The following is a 23073-nucleotide window of genomic DNA, read 5'->3' as shown; positions in this document are numbered from 1 at the left end:
GGTTGATAGATGGAGAAATCAAGCCATATGAGTGAAACCTGAAAAAAAACTCCAAGAATGATGCTGATATTTAGGTTGTATGCTTCTTCGATATGTATAAGACTCTCCTCAAAAAATCAACAAAAAAGAACAGCCCTAACCCTAACATCGATTTAAATCAGGGTCTTGGAAAACCCCTGAGAGTGGGGCTTCAATAGGAACTTCTTCAAGCCATTAATTGATGAGGTAGAGTATCCCCTTTATGGTAGAAACACTCCATAAGATTACATCAGTAGCAAAAATCCCTAACCCAAAATCAATGTGTCAGGGTTTGGAAAACCCTGAAAAGTAGAAATCGATTGGGGTAGAAGTCTTCAAAAACTTGGAATGGAGCAATTATTGAGGTCGAGTGCTCTTTGAAGTGGAAGTAATCAGTCCTCCGAAAATCAGCAAGAGCTAAAACCTGTAACCTAAATTCGATTAGATTCAGGGTTTTGTTAGGATTTTTAGTAGGTAACCAAATTAGAAGGTTAATGAGGCTTTGCTGTAGAAACTAATCCAGCCATCAGAAAAGGTCCAAACTTAGGTCGAGTATGGCTTGTATAGGTAGTAACCTGTGCAAGAAATCTTAACCTGATCTAATGGTTGGATTGTGAGAACCAAGGGTTGATCCAAAATTAGAAGGTTAAGGGTTTGGGCAGATCGATTGGGGTAAATCAAGGCTGGAGAAGAAAAGAAAGGGTAGTAGATGGAAGAAGGTAGAAAGGTGCTGGAAAAGGTTGCATACGAGGCTCCAACAATGGAGGATCAGCCTTCTTGTGTGAGAGGAATCTGATCTTCAAGAAAATTCTGGAAACCTTCAAGTTGCAGGTATGGTTCCAGCAGAATTTTAAAGGAAAAAAAGTAGATAGGATGGAGGAGGGCAGCAACTAAATCATTGGTTTAGGTTTTACCTCATTAGTGCTGACCCCTTACAAGGGTGAGAAGAAGAAGACCAGAAGAAGATGAAACCGAGAAAGAGAGAAAGGAGGGAGAAGTCGATTGAAGAAGAAAAGGAGGGTTTTTTCTTTCTATCTAACCTAGATCAGACTTGGCTCTGATACCATGTTAGCAGAACCGTGGGTTAGAAAGAGAGAATTAGAGAATAGAATGTTTTAGATTCATTGATAGGTAAGCCCCTAGGGGAAAGTTACAAAGGAATTGAAATAGACATAATTACCCTTAACTAGCTGACTCTATAAGAGCAGCAACTTCATACTAATATCATAAGAATAAATCTACCCCAAAAGGACCAGAATACCCCCACGGTATTCTGGATTACATATTCCAACAGCATCATTCCCAAATATAATTATAACATCCACATAAACCACCATTACCACAACCTTGGAATCTTTGTGATGCATAAATACAGAGTGATCAGAGTGGCACTGAAAGAAACCATAGCGAGTAACAATAGTGTTGAATTGTCAAACCATACTCTAGGGGATTGTTTCAACCCATAGATAGCTTTATGCAGTTTGCATACTTTTGCAGAATTCTCTCCCTAAGCAACATACCCAGGTGGTTGCTCCATATAAACGTCCTCCTACATGTCACCATAGAGAAAAGCATTCTTTATGCCCATCTGATAGAAGGGCTAGTCCAAATTAACAGCAACAGAATTGATAACAAGAATGGAGTTCAAACGGGCAATAAGAGAAAAGGTCTCAAAATAGTCAACAAAATACATCTGACTAACCCTTTGGCAATAAGATAGGCTTAAAACGTTCAACAGTACCATCGGGATTGTATTTGATATTTTATACCCAGCAACACTAAACAAGATCTTTATTAGGAGGTAAACCAACCAATGCCAATGTGCCCCGAGATAATAACACCTCCATTTTAGTGTCCATTGCTACCTGCCAGCCAAGATGAGAAAAAGCCACACTGTAATTATAAGGAACGGAGTTAGTAGAGAGAGAAAAGGCAAAATTATGTAACTAAACAGGAAGATGAGAAATGGACATATACTGCCCAATAGGATACACCCAAGGACTTTTGAGTACAGGAATGCTTACCTTTATGAACAGCAATGGGAAGATCAGAATCCACTGAGAAAACTGGTGGAGCAGGATCAGGTGGCATGGGAGGAGAGGCAAGAACCACAGAATCAGAGTTCGATGGACTGACTGGTGGAGCAGGGGTCATACTAGCGGGGGGCACAGTCCTCTCGTGTCGCTGATACACCTGTAGAGGTTTATTAGGCGGAACATCTGAAGGAATGAGTTCTGGAAGTGAAGGACTGGGCAAACCTGCAGTAGAAGGTAGTACAGAAGGAAAAAAGTATGGTGTATTCTCGAAAAAGTGACATCAGCACTAATGTATTGTTTATGAGAAATACGGTTGTAACATTTATAGTCCTTTTGGGTTTGAGTATAACCAAGGGAAATGCACTTAACAGCCCGTGGGGAAATTTTATCAATATGAGGGGATAAAATGTGAACAAAAGAAACGCAACCAAATACTCGTAGTCATAAAGGGAAAAGAGAACTACTTGGATAAATCGTAGAGAAAGGGGATTTGTTATCTAACACAGACGAAGGCATTCTATTGATGAGGAAACGAGCAGCAAGAATCGCAGAAATGTTTGGGAACCTGTATGTGAATCATAAGAGATCGAGCAACTTTTAATGTATTGTTTATGAGAAATGGGGTCGTAACATTTATAGCCCGTTTGAGTTTGAGAATAACCAAGGGAAATACATTTAACAGCCCGGGGGAAACTTTTATCAATATGATGGGATAAAATCTGAATAAATCAAACACAACCAAATAGTCGTGGTCATAAAGGGAAAAGAGAACTAGTTGGATAAATCACAGAGAAAGGGGATTTGTTATCTAACACAGACGAAGGCATTCTATTGATGAGGAAACGAGTAGCAAGGACACCAGAAATGTTTGGAAACCTACATGTGAATCATAACATATCAAGCAAATTTGGTGACCCAGATATGGCATGTGGCTGATCCAAATACACTCTTTATCTGGTGTGTTGCAGTTTGTTGCTCAAATTTGTGGCATGAGTCCTCATCTGGGTACTCATGGTAAGCTTTAGTGCCAAGTCATTTCACCATGTGCCTGCATGAAACTTTAAAAAATCTTTGATAGTCGACCTTCTGACAAAATGGTTTGGGAGCTGAAAATGCTATTCCAGAAACTAAATACATGGTGGACCATTGATGCCTTATCAATCTAATCATTAGTTTGGCCATATGAATTCCACTTTGCTTGAATTATGTGGGCCATCCTAATGCATATTTGCACAAATTTACGACAAAAGGATAAAAGAAGGCATTATCTAAGGACATACCCCCACCCCCGCGCACACACACACACGAAGGGGACAGTCCCCCTTAATGTTGGTCATATTCATTGTTCTTATGGCAATTACTTTTCCTATAGAAAGCAGAAAAGCTCCTTCGAAGGAAAACAAGCATAGAGCCATGGATGACATCAAAGAGAGCATCAGGGAGCTAAAATACTTCAAGGACAGCATTTTCAAACCATCCAAGTACAAGAAGTGAGAAGAACAACGCATTGTAAAGAATGAAGGAGAACAAGGCATCGTACAACATTGCTTTGATGGTGGAGAGTTAAATTTTCCAAATATTGCCAAAGTTGGGTGTGTCCATCCTCTATATCTGGTACATGCATTAACAATCAATTTCTTGTTTTCCTTATCTTTCTAACAATGATGAGTGCTCTCTCGTCTGGTTGGGAAATAGTATAGTTGAGTTGATTGATCCTGTAACTGCAAATATTTTGAGGTTATATATCTTTTTTTAATGGAATATAAAACCATTGAAAAGAGGGTGGACCTTGGTGCAACGGTTAGGTTACTCCATTGTGACTAAGTGGTCATGGGTTCGAGCCTCTGGAGACAGCCTATCTGCGAAGCAGGGGTAATGCTGACGCCTACATTATGACCTTCCCCAGACCCCGCAGTGGCAGGAGCCTTGTGGCCGCCTTTTTTATACCATTGAAAAACTAATCATCAAAAAAAATACTATGGTGGTCTGTCAATAGTTCCCTTCAAACTTTTCCTACTATTGCCTTGGTAGCTAGTATATGAGCAACAGAAATCCAGATACGGTCCTGCTTTAAAATAGGTACAGAACCAGATGTCTCAATTGTAGCATCAATATTTAAAAATAAAAAAAAAGAGTAATTGTCATGGCCAAGGATGATCACCCCTTGCAATCAGTCCATTTGTCTAACTTGGTGTTTCCCAGTGATATCAGTCCCTGCAATCACCTTGCCTCTGTTTCTTGGGTACATTCTACAAAACAAAAATCCATATTCCATAACAAATTGATTTTTAAACAGTACCGCAGAAGCCCAACTGCCTTCTCTGGTTGTATAATCATAACTCTCATCACAAATGATCAGTGGATGATTCATAATCATAAATGTGCAAACCTGAATCCACTTACAAATATTTTGTCCACGTTACAAATATTTTGTAAAACAACCCATGGATTTTGGCGAACATTGGTGGAAAACACACGAATTTCTTGGATAACACAGGAATAATCAAATCTTTAAGACCAGTTCATAAACCCAATTCCCTCTGGAAAAATTGCAAGACAGTATGCCACCAGAAAGTTTATATAGAGTAAGGAGGCCATCATCTAAAATTTTCCAGAAGATTTAACTTGAATTCAGAGTGTAGTTTTTCTTGTTAACTTCCAAAGGAATTGCCACTGTACTTTGTGCAGATTCCGCCAATCCGAATAGAAGGAAGTCCGTAACCGGTGAGATGCTACCACTTCAGATGAAAGGTTACCATTCTTAGTAACTAGGCAGATCAAGAAATCCTGGTGATGTGCCTGAGTAATGAAATCTTCAAAATACTTTCAACAATATGATGAAGGAAATTGAGTGTATTAGATTAGTGTTTCACCAAAGTGAAAAAGCTCGTGAGCCTTGTAAGAAAAATTGATGCTTGGTAGGATTGTTGCAGGTATACTAAACCCATCAAGATTAGGAATCCAAGGGCCACTCCTATCTCCTATCTTGGTACAAACTATAGTTCTAATCTATTTAACATCATTCCAAATCCAAGAGCCATTTTTAAGTCTCAAACACGGCTCAAGCAGTTCAGAGGTTCAAAAGTATTTAGCTTTTAGCACACGGATCCAAAGGGCAGAGGAATTAATAAGGACACGCCAACCTAGTGTCAGAATCCTGTTCTTTCCATGACCCACCCCTCTTAATTGAGACACAAATGCCTGAAGTACGAATCAAGGAAAGGGATTGAATAGAATAACTCCCGAGCATTTAGTGATCTCAGATGCGTCCATATCAACGGAACGAGTGCCTCATTATTTCGATGAATCATTTCTTTGGACAAGCCTGTTATGGATTAAGCTCTTCCGAATACTTAACAATTCCCCCCCCCCCCCAAAATAAAAAAACCTTTGATTTTACTAATATTTCATGGGTAAAGATGATGTCAAATAGTTGTCTATCTTTGACAAATGTCGTTTGGCATGGACAAATATATCTATCAAGATAAACTTAAGCCTATTCACTAATACTTTTGCAATAATTTTATGGGAAACAGAACGCTACCTGGCTCTCGAAATGACCATCGCACTCACTTGGACCACTAGAAATGATCAGGGCTGCTACGGCCATTTTGCGTGCCCCTGTGTCAATGTGCAAGGTCGGTGTGTGCTTGCTCACTAATTTTATAAGAAACAACACATACATTTATAGGCTCAAAATCCTGGAACCAAGGAGATAAGGGTGTGGTTAGTCCCAAAACATAAGATGTTATTTTGGGGGAAAAAATCATGAATACCAATAACTGAAAGAGTGGGCTGAGAAAAAGTTTCAATGAAATATGGGTATAATTGGTAAGAAGAGACAAATATACCTTTTAGATGATCAGCAAAAATTGTGCCATTGTAGGTGTATCATAGACCATATTCCCAACATGGTCCTTAATATAGACAATAAAGATTTTTCTCAATTGAGACCAGCTATTATATGGTAGAATTTGGAATTTTAATCCCCTCGGCTCCGTTTGGTTGCAAGGGGAAGTAAAGGGAAGGGAAGTGAAATTTTTTAACTTAAAAAAGAAATTTTTGTAATCATTACACCATGTGAGTATATCACTAACTCCATATCATTCCATATTTGGTTATTAAATTTCACTTTACTTTTCATCCAATTTCCTATGGTTTAAAAAGTAAAATAAAAATTACATGTAAAATTTATCATTACTAAATATGGTATGAAATTTAAAAAGTTTATACAATCACATGGGTTAATTATTACAAAAGTTTCTTTTAAGATTTGAAAATTTCATTTCCCTTCCCTTTAATTCCCCTTGCTACCAAACGTAACCCTCATGAATAGGAGGAACCAATCTAATTCTTCTTTTTTCTTCTTTTTTCAATTCAAAAATGAACAATTGTCCGAGAAGAACATTTTGAGGATTCCAACTTATGGTACTGCAAAAAAAGAGATTCTTTGAAACTAAAGAGATGCAAAAAAAATTCCTATTCCACTTTTGAAAATAATTCCCATACCTTTTAGCTTAAGAATCAAGTATTGTTGGCCTAACATTTCCCATTCAGATCTTAAAAATCTAGAAATTGTAGATGTTTGAACCATGCTACTTTAAAGAAAAAGAGTTTCTTACTACAACCATTTAGGCTGGCAGGTCTGCCAAAGAATGGGTTGTGCTCAAACCATAGCTAGCAAATATACGAATAATACGTGTATACATTCATGCTCCCATTGTGTCTTGGTGCAACGGTAAGGTTACTCCGTTGTAACCAAGTGGTCACAAGTTTGAGTTTGGAGACAGCCTCTTTGCGAAAGCAGGGATAAAGGTGTGTACATTATGACTCTCCTCAGACCTTGCAGTTGCGGGAGCCTCGTGCACTGGGTACACCCTTTTCCTTTTAATTCGTATTCCCATATTATTCTCGAAACCACATACTCTAAAGTAAGGGTGTCAAAATCAAACCAAAACCGTTTATTAGAACCGAACTAAATCGAGCCGTTTTACACCAAAACCATAAAACTGTTTTAAATGGTTCGGTTTTGATTTTAAAATTGGGACCATTTAGTTCAACAGTTCGTGCCTTTAAACAATATGTTGTTGATTAATTTGAAAACAATGAAAGTCAAACATGGATTGGTAGAAGGGTATATATGGAATTTGTAATAAAATAATTGGATTGGATTCATTTAAATACATTAGTATAATAGTATTCAATGTTTCTTTGGCTGGTGTGCATTGGGGTTAAAGTTTGCATCTGAGGCCGGTACACATAGGATGCTACCAGGAGGATGAAAGTATGTAAATGTTTAAGGCACCACCCCAAGGTGGTGAGATGAAATGTGACATTATCCTTCCCAGAAGAGTTGACGTCAAGGTGGCCAAGACACTACCCCGAGGAGGTGGAGACAATATGAAAGTATGAAAGCATGAATTCCCTCTATGATGAAGCAGATGCAATAATGATACTTTGGAAACGAAATGTAAAGAATAGAAAATAAAGAAGGAAGATAAAGTAAAGCAAAGCAAAGAAGGTAGTGTTTTTAATGAAGTAAGATTTAAAGTACATTTTGTAAATTATGAACTCATATGATTTAAAGTTTATAAAGTATGTTTTGTGGCGAATTGGCGATGATGCATTTATCGTTGTTTTTTGGGGACTTTGCTTATTGGGCTGTCGAACTCACCCTTATGCAATGATTGAAGAGAATGATGGAGACTATGGAGAGTATGTGGATGCCTGATGGAGTTTTGATGGATCTTTCTTATTTAGTTGTCTATATTAGGAATTGATAATGTTCTATTTCTTTTCTTTTGGGGTTGTAATTAATGAAGTAGTGCTCATTTTGTGATTGTTTTTAAATGGTTTGGTAAACTGATTTAGACAAGTAAACTTTCATAATGAACATTAAGAAGATGTGGTCAAATGCCTAGTGCACTTGGTAGCTAGGGGTGCGTAAAGGCCCATCGCTATCAGGAGGCCTTGAGTTCAAGTCCCCTGGTTCACATCCTATATCCCCCCCCTACCCATCAAAAAAAAACATTAAGATGGGTGATGGGGGAATTTCTTCAACACCACTGAAAATTGTTTATGCATAACTATTTTTCAAATGATTTGTCATTCTATACTCTATTATGTCCAATAGTTACCAAACAGTTTTTATTTTTTTATCCAAATGGTTTTCTTTAATGATTACTTTTTTAATTGGCCAAAAACAAAATGAAAAATGATACCAAAAAGACCCTTAGTTGAGCATCTTGATGGTGATAATTTTTTTTTTGGGAGAATGTTCTCTGTGTCGGGGGCACAGGCTGCGCCCAGACACATGGGGGTGGGCGCAATGATCATCCTGCCCCCCTAAGTAGCAGGTCCATGTGTCTGGGCGTAGTCTGCGTTGCGACTCAGAGAACATGAGCCTTTTTTTTAATGACTTGTTTTCTGCATAAAGCGAGTCTTAGAGATTTAAGGTTTGACGAAACTAACCCTAACGGGAAGGTGGGAAGGTGGGAAGGGAAGACGTGTCACCGAAGGAGGATTGAGTCAGAGAGGAAGATTGTAAAGGAGGGGCATTGTAGGCCAAACTAGGGGAGGTAGGGAGAGTGGTTGAAGGTGGTGAGGATGTGTCACTTGATGATGTTGGGGGAGAGGTAGAAGGCAGCCACGATACAAGAGGTGGTGGTCCTAGAAGAGAGAGTTGGGTATTATTGTGCATGGTAGAGCGCCAAGGGATCTTTAAAGGGGAATCATTCTTCATCAAATATCACATGGTAGGAGATAATCATCCTCTTGGTTGTAGTGTCAAAACACTTGTATTCTCTGTGGCATGAAGTGTATCCTATTAAGGTGTGACAACTAGACCGATAATCCAGCTTGTGTTGAGAAAAAGAGCGCAAAAGAGTATAACATGCACTGCCAAACACCCTTAGGTGATCATATATTAGATGTTTACCATAAATTTGATATATAGGTGACACATTATGGAGCATAGGTGTGGGTATTCGGTTAGTAAGAAACATTGTTGTATTGAATGCATGGTACCAAAATTGTCGTGGCACAAAAGCATGCGCAAGAAGTGCAGGACCAATTTCCACATCTTCACATTTTTGCTAGATCCCAGTTTTTCTTACTTTCTTTGTTTGGATCCGTACGCCGACCCCATTAAGTTGTGATAAGGCTGAGTAATTAATTTGTTGTTTGTTCAAGTACATCTAATATCTTTTTAAGGTTAAAACCATAGTCATCTAGATTAACCAATCTATTCTGGAATATTTGTAGATCTTTGGATTCAATTTACTTAAGATTCTGGAATAATGATAATGACAACAGGATAAAGGGACATCTGATTGGATGGTCAGAAATTTGCCAACTCAATAGCTCCGAAGGTCTTGGTCTGCGTAAATCAGCAACACATAATAAGGCCCTCATTCTTAAGTTGGGTGGACGCTACTCACTGAAAAGTCTTCTACTTGGGCTCGAATCCTTAAGTCAAAGTACTTCCCCAAGACCTCAATTTTTTATCCTAAAACACTAGCCAAACGGGGTCTTGGACCTGGAACAGCATTGTATCAGTCCTTCCAGACCTAAAGAAAATGGTGTGTTCTCGGGTTGGTAATGGGAAAAATACCCATTGTTGGTTTGATCCTTGGATACCATCAGAACCAGGTAATACTTTTCCTTCAATCAGCTTTTTAATCTGAACTTTGTTAATGTAAATGACTTGATCTCTGATTGTTATTGGTATCAACTTGCTCTGTCTTCTTGTTTCCCGAATCATGTTAGTAATAATATTTTGAAAATAAATATTTTGAAATCTAATGATGTTTGGAGTTGTTCCTTTTCTAATTCAAGGTTGTTTTCTACTCAACTCGTAGCCAAGTTCATTTCATCAACTAATCAGCCCTACCCCATGATCACCAAATGGTGGCGATTTTTCTGAAAGATTAACATTCATCCGAGATTTAAAATGTTCTTTTGGCATGTCTTACATGCAGGACTACTTGGTAAATCTTCTATCTTGTAATGGATGCCCATCGAGCCTACTTGTGTTTTCTATGGTGCTTGTGATGAATTGAGTAGCATATATTCATGTCATGTTATTGGATTAAGCGTATTTGGGCATCTGGCCCTATTAGATTGAGAACTGATCTACCCAGCCCTTCATTAGCACATTTGTGTGCTTCTATCCTTTGCTCAAAAAGATTTGATAAACAATCTTTGTTTTGGTTTTTTAGTCTTTATTATTACATGCTATTTCATCTGGTTGATAAGAAACAAAGTTGTTAAGAGATTGACCAAGGCTGATCCCATGATGGTTTTGAGAGATGTATTTCGATGGGTTGCTGATTTACATATTCAACCCCCCGTCTCATACTATATATGCATCATCACCTTACACATACTTATCCCATGAATTGAACCAGGGTTCTAACCCTGACTTGCAATTCCCTAGTTTGATTTGCGAAGCATCTATGACTCTAAACTAAGATTAACTGGTTGGGCTTTTTGAATTTTGCTAAATGGTCAGGATGGTTTAACATCTGCAGGTAGACTAACAACCACTGATGAGAAGAAGGCAAAACTATACGAACTCTTGCAGGGGTGGAAACATGCTGTGAAAGCTAATATCAGGCTCAAAGAAGTGTGCTGCTACAACAAAGATCTTTGTTCTTTATTTTATCCAAGTGATAAAATGTGTTTACCCTAGAACTTACTTCAACACTACTTTAGTTTAGGCAAGAAAACTACAAACTTCTCTAACATGTGAGACCGGATCAATTTCCATTCCTTGGTTCTGGATATTGTATATCCAAACCTCGCGTTTATCATGTTATCTATCAGTGTTATGTATCCTGTTTGTTTGGCGTTGGGCTCGCATGAATGAATAGCCTTGCTTTCTACCCCAAAAAAATACAGTTTTAAATGGTGTAGTAACAAAACCTTCTATAAATCAGTTTTGGGTTTGGCTATATCCAGGGTCAATAGCAGTTGTTCTCTTCCAAATCTCAGTGATGTTCATATTTCACTTTAAGTAATATAAGATTTCTTTTCATTAAAAAAAAAAAAAAAAAAAAAACAAATCTATTCCAAACCTTGGAGCCAATATCAATTATTCAAGTTATTGATGTTAATAGAATAAGATGGGCAGAAAGTATAAGACTAGAAACATAATATAACGAACAATAAGAATGAGACTTATCTTATTAGCATGGCATTGAAATATCCTTGTAGAAAGAAGTACACCAATACACATTCTCTTGTGATACCCGAATAATAAAGGTAGAGTTGAGTCGCATCAAGCGATGCTCTACTTAAAGTTTTTAGATGCCCCAATTCTTGAATCCGAGTTGACCATGCACTAATGCATTAACACTAACAGACTAAGGTAGAGAAGAAAACAAAAACTGAAATTACTTCCAAAGAGGTTGTTCAAAAAAACGCAAGACCTCCTCTCCTTATATAATAGAGGAAGAGATATAACTAAGGGGTGTCTCTAAAAGATATACCCACAAATCATGTCTTTTCCCAGACTATTTGTTTTTTGACCATTCAAATAAGTCTTCCAACGGACACACCCATTGGTCATTTAGGTGTCTATTAGAAAATTACAAAATCCTCTAAGAAAAAAATTAATAAATATTATGAATCAAGTATTTCAAAATCATTTAAAATTCTAATAGTTGAAATACATCTAATATCCTTTTGGGGCTAGAACCATAGTTATTGAGATTAAAATAAATCATTTCTAAATCGTGGAGCCAATACCAAACCTTGGTCTTATTTAAAGGTCTCAATTGTAAAGCGAAATCATATATTGAAATCGAATCGAATTGAATCGTTTAAATCATAATTGATAAACTGTTTATTAATCGATTTAATTTTGATTTTAACAAGTGAAACTGTTTATTAAATGGTTCAATATTGATTTTAAGAATTGAAATCATTGAAATGTTGGTTTTGAACCAATTATAATTGATTACCCAAAAAAAAAAAAAAAAAAAAATTCGATATAGTATTTAACTGATTGTACATACTAAATCAATCAATAAAAAAAATAATAAAACTGAGTTAGTCTTGGCAACCTATACTCACAAATTAAAATGAAACCATTTAATAATCAATTGGTTCGATTTTGGTTTTAACCGGTTGGTTCAGGTTCGTTACTTGGCTTTGGGTTAAGAGTCGTATTGATACCCTTGGGCAGTTGCACTCAAGGTCCCTCTTCTGCTGATATTCTCTGCGGCAAAGAGCATTTTAAACTTGAGGGTCTTTTAACTCTTTACTTTCTGTTTCCAAATTTTTAGGTCTTCTTCTTTGTATTCTTCAAAGGGAAGAGAGAGATGGCAGGGGAAAACAACGGTGAGTTCTATCTACGGTACTACGTAGGGCACAAAGGAAAGTTTGGACATGAGTTCTTGGAGTTCGAGTTTCGCCCTGATGGGAAACTTCAATATGCCAACAACTCTAACTACAAGAACGACACTATGATTCGGAAGGAAGTTTTCCTCACCCCAGCTGTTCTTAAGGAACGTCGCAAAATCATTGCTGAAAGCGAGGTATGTTCTCTCTCCGGCTTTTCTTTCTTAGGGTTTTTTCTTTTTTTCTCTATTTAGCCCTCTATTTCTTTCCCTTTTGATTGTTCGAGTTTGTGAACTTTGGTTGGCTATGATGCTTCAGATAATGAAGGAAGATGATAACAATTAGCCAGAACCCGACCGTGTTGGGAGGCAAGAGCTTGAGAAAGGGAAAAGAGAACTAGTTGGATAAATCATAGAGAAAGGGGATTTGTTATCTAACACAGATGAAGGCATTCTATTGATGAGGAAACGAATAGCAAGAATCGCAGAAATGTTTGGGAACCTGTATGTGAATCATAAGAGATCGAGCAACTTTTAATGTATTGTTTATGAGAAATGAGGTCGTAACATTTATAGCCCGTTTGAGTTCGAGAATAACCAAGGGAAATATACTTAACAGCCCGGGAGGAACTTTTATCAATATGATGGGATAAAATCTGAATAAATCAAACACAACCAAATAGTCGTGGTCGTAAAGGTAAAAGAGAACTAGTTGGATAAATCACAGAGAAAGGGGATTTGTTATCTAACACAAACGAAGGCATTCTATTGATGAGGAAACGAGTAGCAAGGACATCAGAAATGTTTGGGAACCTACATGTGAATCATAACTGTTAGTACATTGGAGTGTGTGGAATGTTGTTGTCATTGTTGGCAACGTATTTGGTCAAAGTGGTGTTGTGGCAGTAGCTATTGGTGGTTTGAAAGAGCTGATCAAAATGGTCAAACAGTCACCTGCATAGCTATAAGGGCATTTTGGCCATTTGGCAGGGTTACAAGGGTACCCGCACTTGAAGAACACCATTTAACAGTGTATTAAGTCCTTATATAGTGTTTGGCAAAGGGGCGAAGCAACAAGTGAAGGTTTCATACTGTTAAAGTTGTGATTTCACAGGTTCATGCGATGACAGTGAGTTTAAGGTCATTTTTGGAAGGCTTAATGGCAATTCTGGGTGAAGTGGTCTTGACAAGAAATGAATTTCTTTGAGTCATGGTTCCAACGCAACTAGTTTTGTATCATTTTAGTATTGGACGAGAAAGTTACAGATATTTTCGTGTTGATGCACGAAAACGGAGCAAATCTGGAATAGGCAAAAGTTTATACATTTAGCCAAAATTTTTGGCTTATCTTTAAGTGTTATATTGTAGACAGACGTTCTCCATTGTTTTTTTAAAACTCCAAAACCTCCTCGAGCTTCGGATCGGTATCTTGCATCAGATTTGGTTCATTAAAAGAAAAAGAATGAAAAAGAAATAAAGGAAGAAATAAAGGAAATAACTAATGTGTAGTGAAGTGTGATGTTGGCATGACATCACCCCTATTTCTTATGAAGGAAGAGTGTGAAAATCTCTGACGCATTTTTCCTTTTGTGCATGGTTTGTCACGAAGAATCTCTTTATTTACGGATTTGCCACTGGTTACCAATTTTTGGAGCATTCAACTTTGGAATGCCGTATCTTGGCCATCCGATATCCAAATGGGACGAAATTTTTTTTGAAATTGGGTATTTTTTCGAGAGGAAGCCATTGAAAGGAGTTACAGCATCGTTTGAGCATAGAAAATTAATGATATTACTGTTTTATGTTCGATGACTCCGTATTGCAGATGGTTTGAGCAGTGGAGCGTACATAGACACGATTTCTATGTGTCAGAGGCTTCATGATTGTTGGATTACTCTACAAGAGATAATCCCCAATTGTAAATCCCCATTGTGAGTTTCTAGTTTGCATGTTTAGTTGAAAAAACCTAGTTTGATTGTAAGCTAATATTGGCCAGTGTATTAGGGGATTTGGTTATGTTATTTGCAATTAATTATTGTAACTCTGTCAAGTGGGGGCTTGTACAGAGATTGAGGTAGTTGCCCTCATTTGTGTTGTTGCACAAACCGAAGCAGGGATTGTAGTTCCAGGGCTGTTGTTGCAGTCAAAAATTTGAGTAGCGTATTGAGCAATATACGAAATCTGGGAAGGGTATTGCTCCGTGGACGTAGGCAGTTTGGCCAAACCACGTAAACTTGGTGTCTTGTCTACTTTACTTTCCATTGCATATATTGGAGTGTGTTTGATCTGTAAAGTGCAGTGCACTGTCTGGTAGACTTGGCCACAGTGGTTGCGAGGTGGGCGTGCATGTGTGTTGTGGAATTGATAATTATGGGATTACCCTGGCCAATCAGGTTTGCTTGAAGTCTTCTGCATTGACGTCAACACAGGGTTAGAATTTAGGGTTTATTTTTTATGAACACAGATTCACCCCCCTCTCAGTGTCAACCTAGGATCAACAATAACAGATCAAGCAAATTTGGTGACCCAGATATGGCATGTGGCTGATCCAAATACACTCTTTATCTGGTGTGTTATAGTTTGTTGCTCAAATTTGTGGCATGAGTCCTCATCTGGGTACTCATGGTAAGCTTTAGTCCCAAGTCATTTCACCATGTGCCTGCATGAAACTTTGAAAAATCTTTGATAGTCGACCTTCTGACAAAATGGTTTGGGAGCTGAAAATGCTAGTCCAAAAACTAAATACATGGTGGACCATTGATGCCTTATCAACCTAATCATTAGTTTGGCCATATGAATTCCACTTTGCTTGAATTATGTGGCCCATCCAAATGCATATTTGCACAAATTTACGACAGAAGGATAAAAGAAGGCATTATCTAAGGACATACCCCCACCCCCACGCACACACACACACACGAAGGGGATAGTCCCCCTTAATGTTGGTCATATTCATTGTTCTTATGGCAATTATTTTTCCTATAGAAAGTACAAAAGCACCTTCGAAGGAAAACAGGCATAGAGCCATGGATGCCATCAAAGAGAGCATCAGGGAACTAAAATACTTTAAGGACAGCATTTTCAAACCATCCAAGTACAAGAAGTGAGAAGAACAACGCATTGTAAAGAATGAAGGAGAACAAGGCATCGTACAACATTGCTTTGATGGTGGAGAGTTAAATTTTCCAAAATATTGCCAAAGTTGGGTGTGTCCGTCGTCTATATCTGGTACATGCATTAACAATCAATTTCTTGTTTTCCTTATCTTTCTAACAATGATGAGTGCTCTCTCGTCTAGTTGGGAAATAGTATAGTTGAGTTGATTAATCCTGTAACTGCAAATATTTTGAGGTTATATATCTTTTTTTAATGGAATATAAAACCATTGAAAAGAGGGTGGACGTTGGTGCAACGGTTAGGTTACTCCACGGTGACTAAGTGGTCATGGGTTCGAGTCTCTGGAGACAGCCTCTCTGCGAAGCAGGGGTAATTCTGACGCCGACATTATGACCTTCCCCAGACCCCGCAGTGGCAGGAGCCTTGTGGCCGCCTTTTTTATACCATTGAAAAACTAATCATCAAATAACATACTATGGTGGTCTGTCAATAGTTCCCTTCAAACTTTTCCTAGTATTGCCTTGGTAGCTAGTATATGAGAAACAGAAATCCAAATACAGTCCTGCTCTAAAATAGGTACAGAACCAGAAGTCTCAAGTGTAGCATCAATATTTTTTTTTTTTAAAAAAGAGTAATTCTCATGGCCAAGGATGATCATCCCTTGCAATCAGTCCATTTGTCTAACTTGGTGTTTCCCAGTGATATCAGTCCCTGCAATCACCTTGCCTCTGTTTCTTGGGTACATTCTACAAAACAAAAATCCATATTCCATAACAAATTGATTTTTAAACAGTACCACAGAAGCCCAACTACCTTCTTAGGTTGTATAATCATAACTCTCATCACAAATGACCAGTGGATGATTCATAATTATAAATGTACAAACCTGAATCCACTTACAAATACTTTGTAAAACAACCCATGGATTTTGGGGAACATTGGTGGAAAACACACGAATTTCTTGCATAACACAGGAATAATCAAATCTATAAGACTAGTTCATAAACCCAATTCCCTTTGGAAAAATTGCAAGACAGTATGCCACCAGAAAGTTTATACTGAGTAAGGAGGCCATCATCTACAATTTTTCAAAAGATTTAACTTGAACTCAGGGTGTAGTTTTATTGTTAGCTTCCAAAGGAATTGCCACCCTACTTTGTGCAGATTCCACCAATCCGAATAGAAGGAAGTCCGTAACCGGTGAGATGCTACCACTTCAGATGAAAGGTTACCATTCTTAGTAACTGGGCAGGGATCAAGAAATCCTGGTGATGTGCCTAAGTAATGAAATCTTCAAAATACTTTCAACAATATGATGAAGGAAATTGAGTGTATTAGATTAGTGTTTCACCAAAGTGAAGAAGCTCGTGAGCCTTGCAAGAAAAATTGATGCTTGGTAGGATTGTTGCAGGTATACTAAACCCATCAAGATTAGGAATCCAAGGGCCTGTCCTGTCTCCTATCTCCTATCTTGGTACAAACTATAGTTCTAATCTATTTAACATTATTCCAAATCCAAGAGCCATTTTTAAGTCTCAAACACGGCTCAAGCAGTTTAGAGGTTCAAAACTATTTAGCTTTTAGCACACGGACCCAAAGGGTAGAGGAATTAATAAGGACACACCAACCTAGTTTCAGAATCCTGTTCTTTCCATGACCCACCCCTCTTAACTGAGACACAAATGCCTGAAGTAGGAATCAAGGAAAGGGATTGAATAGAAGAATTCCTGAGCATTTAGTGATCTCAGATGCGTCCATATCAACGGAACGAGTGCCTCATTATTTCGATGAATCATTTCTTCAAACAAGCCTTGTTATGGATTAAGCTCTTCCGAATACTTAACAACCCCCCCCCCTAAAAAAAAACCTTTGATTTTACAAATATTTCATGGGTAAAGATGATGTCAAATAGTTGTCTATCTTTGACAAATGTCATTTGGCATGGACAAATATATCTATCAAGATAAACTTAAGCCTATTCACTAATACTTTTACAATAATTTTATGGGAAAGAGAACGCTACCTGGCTCTCGAAATGATCGTCGCACCCACTTGGAACACTGGAAATGATCAGGCTACAACGATCATTTTGCGTGCCCCTGTGTCAAGGCGTAGGTTCAATGTGTGCTTTCTCACTAATTTTATAAGAAACAATACATATATTTATAGGCTCAAAATCCTAGAACCAAGGAGATAAGGGTGTGGTTAGTCCCAAAACTTAAGATGTTATTTTGGGGGAAAAAAATCATGAACACCATTAACAATATCATATTTAATGATTTCCCAACACTAATGATAGAAAACAACAGATATACCATCATGACCTGGGGCCTTAAAAGCTCCAACACTGAAAAAAGCAAATTTAATTTCCTCTTCCGATGGTATAGTTGTCAATGCTAATTTTTCTTAGTCTGAAAGAGTGGGCTGAGAAAAAGTTTCAATGAAATATGGGTATAATAGATAAGAAGAGGCAAATATACCTCTTAGATGATCAGCAAAAATTGTGCCATTGTAGATGTATCATTGACCATATTCCCAACATGGTCCTTAATATAGACAATAACGATTTTTCTCAATTCAGACCAGCTATTATATGGTAGAATTGGAATTTTAATCCCCTCGGCTCTGTTTGGTTGCAAGGGGAAGTAAAAGGAAGGGAAGTGAAATTTTTTAACTTAAAAAATAAATTTTTGTAATCATTACACCATGTGAGTATATCACTAACTCCATATCATTCCATATTTGGTTATTAAATTTCACTTTACTTTTCATCCAATTTCCTATGGTTTAAAAAGTAAAATAAAAATTACATGTAAAATTTATCATTACTAAATATGGTATGAAATTTAAAAAGTTTATACAATCACATGGGTTAATTATTACAAAAGTTTCTTTTAAGATTTGAAAATTACATTTCCCTTCCCTTTAATTCCCCTTGCGACCAAACGTAACCCTCATGAATAAGAGGAACCAATTAATTCTTCTTTTTTCTTCTTTTTTTAATTCAAAAATGAACAATTGTCTGAGAAGAACATTTTAAGGATTCCAACTTATGGTACTGTAGAAAAAGAGATTCTTTGAAACTAAAGAGATGCAAAAAAAATTCCTATTCCACTTTTTAAGAAAATTCCAATACCTTTTAGCTTAAGAATCAAGTATTGTTGGCCTAACATTTCCCATTTAGATCTTAAAAATCTAGAAATTGTAGATGTTTGAGCCATGCTACTGTAAAGAAAAAGAGTTTCTTACTACGATCATTTAGGCTGGCAGGTCTGCCAAAGAATGGGTTGTGCTCGGACCATAACTAGTAAATATACGAATAATACGTGTATAAATTCATGCTCCCATTGTGTCTTGGTGCAACGGTAAGGTTGCACCATTGTAACCAAGTGGTCACAAGTTTGAGTTTGGAGACAGCGTCTCTGCGAAAGCAGGGGTAAAGGTGTGTACATTATGACTCTCCTCAGACCTTGCAGTTGCGGGAGCCTCGTGCACTGGGTACACCCTTTTCCTTTTAATTCGTATTCCCATAATATTCTCGAAACCACATACTCTAAAGTAAGGGAGTCAAAATCAAACCAAAATAGTTTATTAGAACCGAACTAAACCGAGCCGTTTACACCAAAACCATAAAACCGTTTTAAATGGTTCGGTTTTGATTTTAAAATTGGGACCTGATACATCCAATATTCACCAGGCCAATCAACGATCGCCACATGTCACAGACGACCCGCTCCATAGCTAAGGGGAACGAACCGAGGTCCCAGCACCACTCGGGGGCGCGGCCACCACTCTGGCGCAGCCCCGCATCAGGGCGCAGCCTCCTCACCCAGGCGCGGCCTCCTCACCAGGGCACGGCCTCACCCAGGCGCGGCCTCCTTACCAGGGCGCTGCCTCACCCAAGCGCGGCCTCCTCACCCAGGCGCGGCCTCACCCAGGCGCGGCCTCCTCACCAGGGCGCGGCCTCACCCAGGCGCGGCCTCCTCACCCAGGCGCGGCCTCACCCAGGCGCGGCCTCCTCACCCAGGCGTGGCCTCCTCACCAGGGAGTGGCCTCACCCAGGGCGCGGCCTCCTCACCAGGGCGCGGCCTCACTCAGGCGCGGCCACCACTTGGGCGCGGCCTCACCTAGGCGCAGCCACACATCCAGGCGCATCCTCACCCAGGCACGGCCTGCACCCAGGCACAACATCGTGGGCACGTGAGGTGGGGGCCACCCATCTACGATCCGATCGTATCGCTAAGACTCATGTCACTACCAGGACTCTAGACCGCCGCTTAGAGGTCACGTCATCCAGACGGATTCAAGCACCAAGGACGTTATCACCACACGCGGGTATCTATCCACCAAGGATCCTGATGCCACCAGGACACTCCCTCCCACGGGGAGATGGCCAATCAGGATAGAGCCCCGTTACCCAGGGCCTCTATCCACTCAACAGCACAATCGCCATCAAACGGGGACTCTCCACCCCGCCATACACCGCCATATGCTACTATAAAAGGCAAGGTATGCAACCCCATCAAGGGACATCTAAACTCATACTGAATAATCACTATTCATCTGTTTGTGCCAGGAGATCTAACTTTGGCATCGGAGAGCCCTAGGCCAGGACCACACCGGTTCTCTCTGTTGACCCCTTTGGTCCACTTGCAGGTGACGGCACTCGCAGGACCGCTCGATGATTTCTTGACGCAACAGATTGGCGCCGTCTGTGGGAATGACGCTAGCCATTACAGCTACTAGCTCGCTTCCATACTCATTCAATGGCACGAAGGAAGACTACCACCACCAACAACGGAGCAAGGAATGGATCACCACCCCCAGAGTACTCTCGCCGCAGAGCCAACAACCAGGACCATGTCCCTCTGGAGGAGGAGATCACCCTTAATGACCAGTTCGTGATCGCCAAGCCCAACAATGACGAGGCCGACGATGTGGTGGTGGAGGTGACACCTGACCCCAATGCTCCAGCCACTGTGGGTCAGATCAACGACCTGCAACGACAGATCCTCGATGAACAACGACTCTTTCGAGAATACCTGACGCAGCGTGCGACATCTCACCGTTGGAGGACTTCACCATCAGCAAGGGTGGAGTCCATACCTCAACAAGAGCCAAACCCTAGGAGATCATCTCCCAGGGGCGCGAGATCAGAGAGACTTGCGCGACAGGCAACCCCCACTCCGCAGCGGGGGGAGCCTTCCCAGCATCCCAGGAGAACAAGAGACCTCTCGCCACGGTCAGAATGTGGGAGGACGCCAACACCCAGGGCGAGGGTGTCTAGCCCGCAGAGATCGGTCCGGAGGTCTGTGTTCGACGGACGACTGGAAGAAGGTCACATACCACGACGAAGCCGGACCTGCAGAGAAGAAAGCCCCTCACCTTCATGATAGGGTTCATCACGGCATGACCATTCACCATCCCGCCAACACTCAAGGCGGGAGGGGACATCCAGGAGAGAGCGTGAACGGGGTCGCAGCGAACGTCCGGCTAGGTGTGGGGGGCAGACACCGGATGAGGAGCTCGATCAAAGACTCCGCAACCTGGATGAGAAGCTGGAAGGGTTGAAGAAGCAGACCAAAGGCGAGACACATTCCATACTTGGACAACACCCCTTCTCGGCAGAGACCATGTCAGCCACACTACCTTCCAGGTTTCGACTACCCACCTTTGAACTCTACAGTGGTACCACTGACCCTAATGACCACATCAACTACTTTAATGGCATGATGACGCTGTATGGGGGGTCGGACGTGGTATCCTGTCGGGCATTCCCTGCGTCCCTCAAGGGAGCGGCCACATCATGGTTCTCCAGGCTACGACCGAGATCTATATGCTCGTTTGCAGAGCTATGTGAACAGTTCATCACCCGTTTCCAAAGCAGCATCAAGCAGAAGAAGACCACCGTCAATCTACTAAATGTGGTACAAAACCCTGGGGAATCTCTCAGGGAATACGTTACCAGGTTCACCAAGGAGTCCCTGGAGGTTCGAGACTTGGATGACCAGACACAGCATGCAGCCCTAGCAGGAGGTATTAGGGACCTGGACTTGATCAAGGACCTGGCACGTCATGAGACCAGGACTATGAAAGAGCTCCTGGAGCGGTGCAATGAGTTTGCAAATATGGCCGAGGTACTACAAGCTAGAACAAAAATAATCGAGGCCAAGCCACAGGATAACAAGAGGTCAGCACCTGATGACCGCAACGAGGGTAAGAGGTCGAGGACAGAGTGCCGACAAGAGAAGAACGACCGCCCATCTAGGAGGACAGACCGCCACCCAGAGAGAAGCGAGAGGGCAAGCACCCCTGAGTTCACACCACTGAACACCACCAGGTCCCAGATACTCATGCAGATCCAGGACCGTGACCTACTCCATTGGCCACGACCCATGCTAGCAGCGCCAGAGAAGCGAAACCTTAACAAATATTGTCTCTTCCACAAAGAGAATGGGCACGACACAGAGGAGTGCTATCAATTGAAGAGAGAGATAGAACAACTGGTAAAAGCAGGAAGCTTGAACAAGTATGTGAAGGGGAGACGTGACAACCGCTCAGGCCAAGGAGATAGAGGTCGCGACGGAGACAGAGTGGAGCCAAGACGAGAAGAAAGAAGAACAGATCGAGAGAGAGACCGCCCAGAAGAGCGGAGAGATGCCACAGAACCTAGTGGCACCAAGGGACCTCCTATCCTCACCATACTTGGAGGACCAGGGCAAGAGTCCACCAGAAAAGCTAAAGCTCATGCCAGGTTCGTGGGAGTGGCAGAGAAGCCCAGCAAGATAGCCAAGACTGAGGCGGTGATCCCCTTCTCGGATGAAGACCTAGAAGGACTAAACTTCCCGCATGAAGATGCCTTGGTAGTACAGGTGGAGGTAGCCAATCGACCTGTACACAGGGTACTGATAGACACAGGGGCGTCTGTTGACGTACTCTCCTTGGACGCCTATCGACAGTTCGGGTTCGGGGATGACCAGCTCAAACCAGAGCCCACTTATCTCCATGGATTCTCAGGTGCCACCGCCTCCATCAGAGGTACCATAGAGCTACCCGTCACCTTCGGGGTACACCCTCAACAAGTAACCATCATGGTAAATTTCATGGTAGTCAAGTCCGTGGTGTCCTACAACGGCCTCTTAGGGCGACCATCACTGACAGCCCTTAGAGGAGTCATATCACCACTTCACCTGAAGATGAAGTTCCCCACCGAGAATGGGGTAGGCGAAGTCCGAGGAGATCAAAAGAAAGCAAGGGAGTGCTACGCCACCTTCATGAAAAAGAATAATGGCAACACCCATGGAATGGCACTCGCCTAGAGAGCATGATCGACGAGAGAGATGAACTGACAGAGAGAAGGAGAAGGCCAGTGGAAGACCTCATCCCATGGCCCCTCAGCCAGGATGACCCCTCCAAGGTCGTTCAGGTCGGCTCGCTGCTAAGCACGGAACAGAAAGAAGGGCTTGGACACCTCCTCCAAGCGAACATGGATGTCTTCGTATGGTCGACCTTCGACATGCCAGGAATACCACGTTCCATAGCGGAACACCGACTACATG

General features: G+C 40.7%; 2 protein-coding genes across 7 annotated transcripts in view; both read left to right on the top strand.

The window, feature by feature from the left end:
* LOC122645631 (oligoribonuclease-like) overlaps positions 1-15586 on the top strand; it is a 108662-nt gene extending 93076 nt beyond the window's left edge. For 3 of the 6 annotated variants that reach the window (XM_043838951.1, XM_043838952.1, XM_043838949.1), the window contains one exon: positions 3434-3833. In XM_043838951.1, the coding sequence (XP_043694886.1) occupies positions 3434-3548 (115 nt within the window). In that variant the 3' untranslated portion in view covers positions 3549-3833. Of the gene's footprint in view, positions 1-3426; positions 3834-15518 lie in introns of those variants that run through there. The other 3 variants (XR_006330491.1, XM_043838950.1, XM_043838948.1) reach the window with 3 other exon arrangements.
* LOC122644932 (protein mago nashi homolog) lies at positions 9654-12743 on the top strand. Its single transcript, XM_043838294.1, has 4 exons — positions 9654-9704; positions 10567-10680; positions 12344-12595; positions 12717-12743. Exons 1-4 carry the CDS (start codon positions 9654-9656, stop codon positions 12741-12743), a joined length of 444 nt encoding a protein of 147 aa, XP_043694229.1.
* Positions 15587-23073: the final 7487 nt, after the last annotated feature.

The sequence above is a fragment of the Telopea speciosissima genome, chromosome 11 (genome assembly GCF_018873765.1).
Source record: "Telopea speciosissima isolate NSW1024214 ecotype Mountain lineage chromosome 11, Tspe_v1, whole genome shotgun sequence".
NCBI lineage: Eukaryota > Viridiplantae > Streptophyta > Magnoliopsida > Proteales > Proteaceae > Telopea > Telopea speciosissima.
Note: the sequence above shows the minus strand (reverse complement) of the source record. Positions and strands in the feature narration are given on the sequence as shown.

Excerpts from the sequence above, each read along its gene's own strand:
- LOC122644932 (XM_043838294.1), top strand. The coding sequence starts at position 9,654 with ATGGGAAAAATACCCATTGTTGGTTTGATCCTTGGATACCATCAGAAC. Across the intron at positions 9,705-10,566 it reads TTGGATACCATCAGAACCAG|GATGGTTTAACATCTGCAGG; the intron begins GTAATACTTTTC and ends CTAAATGGTCAG. Across the intron at positions 12,596-12,716 it reads AAATCATTGCTGAAAGCGAG|ATAATGAAGGAAGATGATAA; the intron begins GTATGTTCTCTC and ends ATGATGCTTCAG.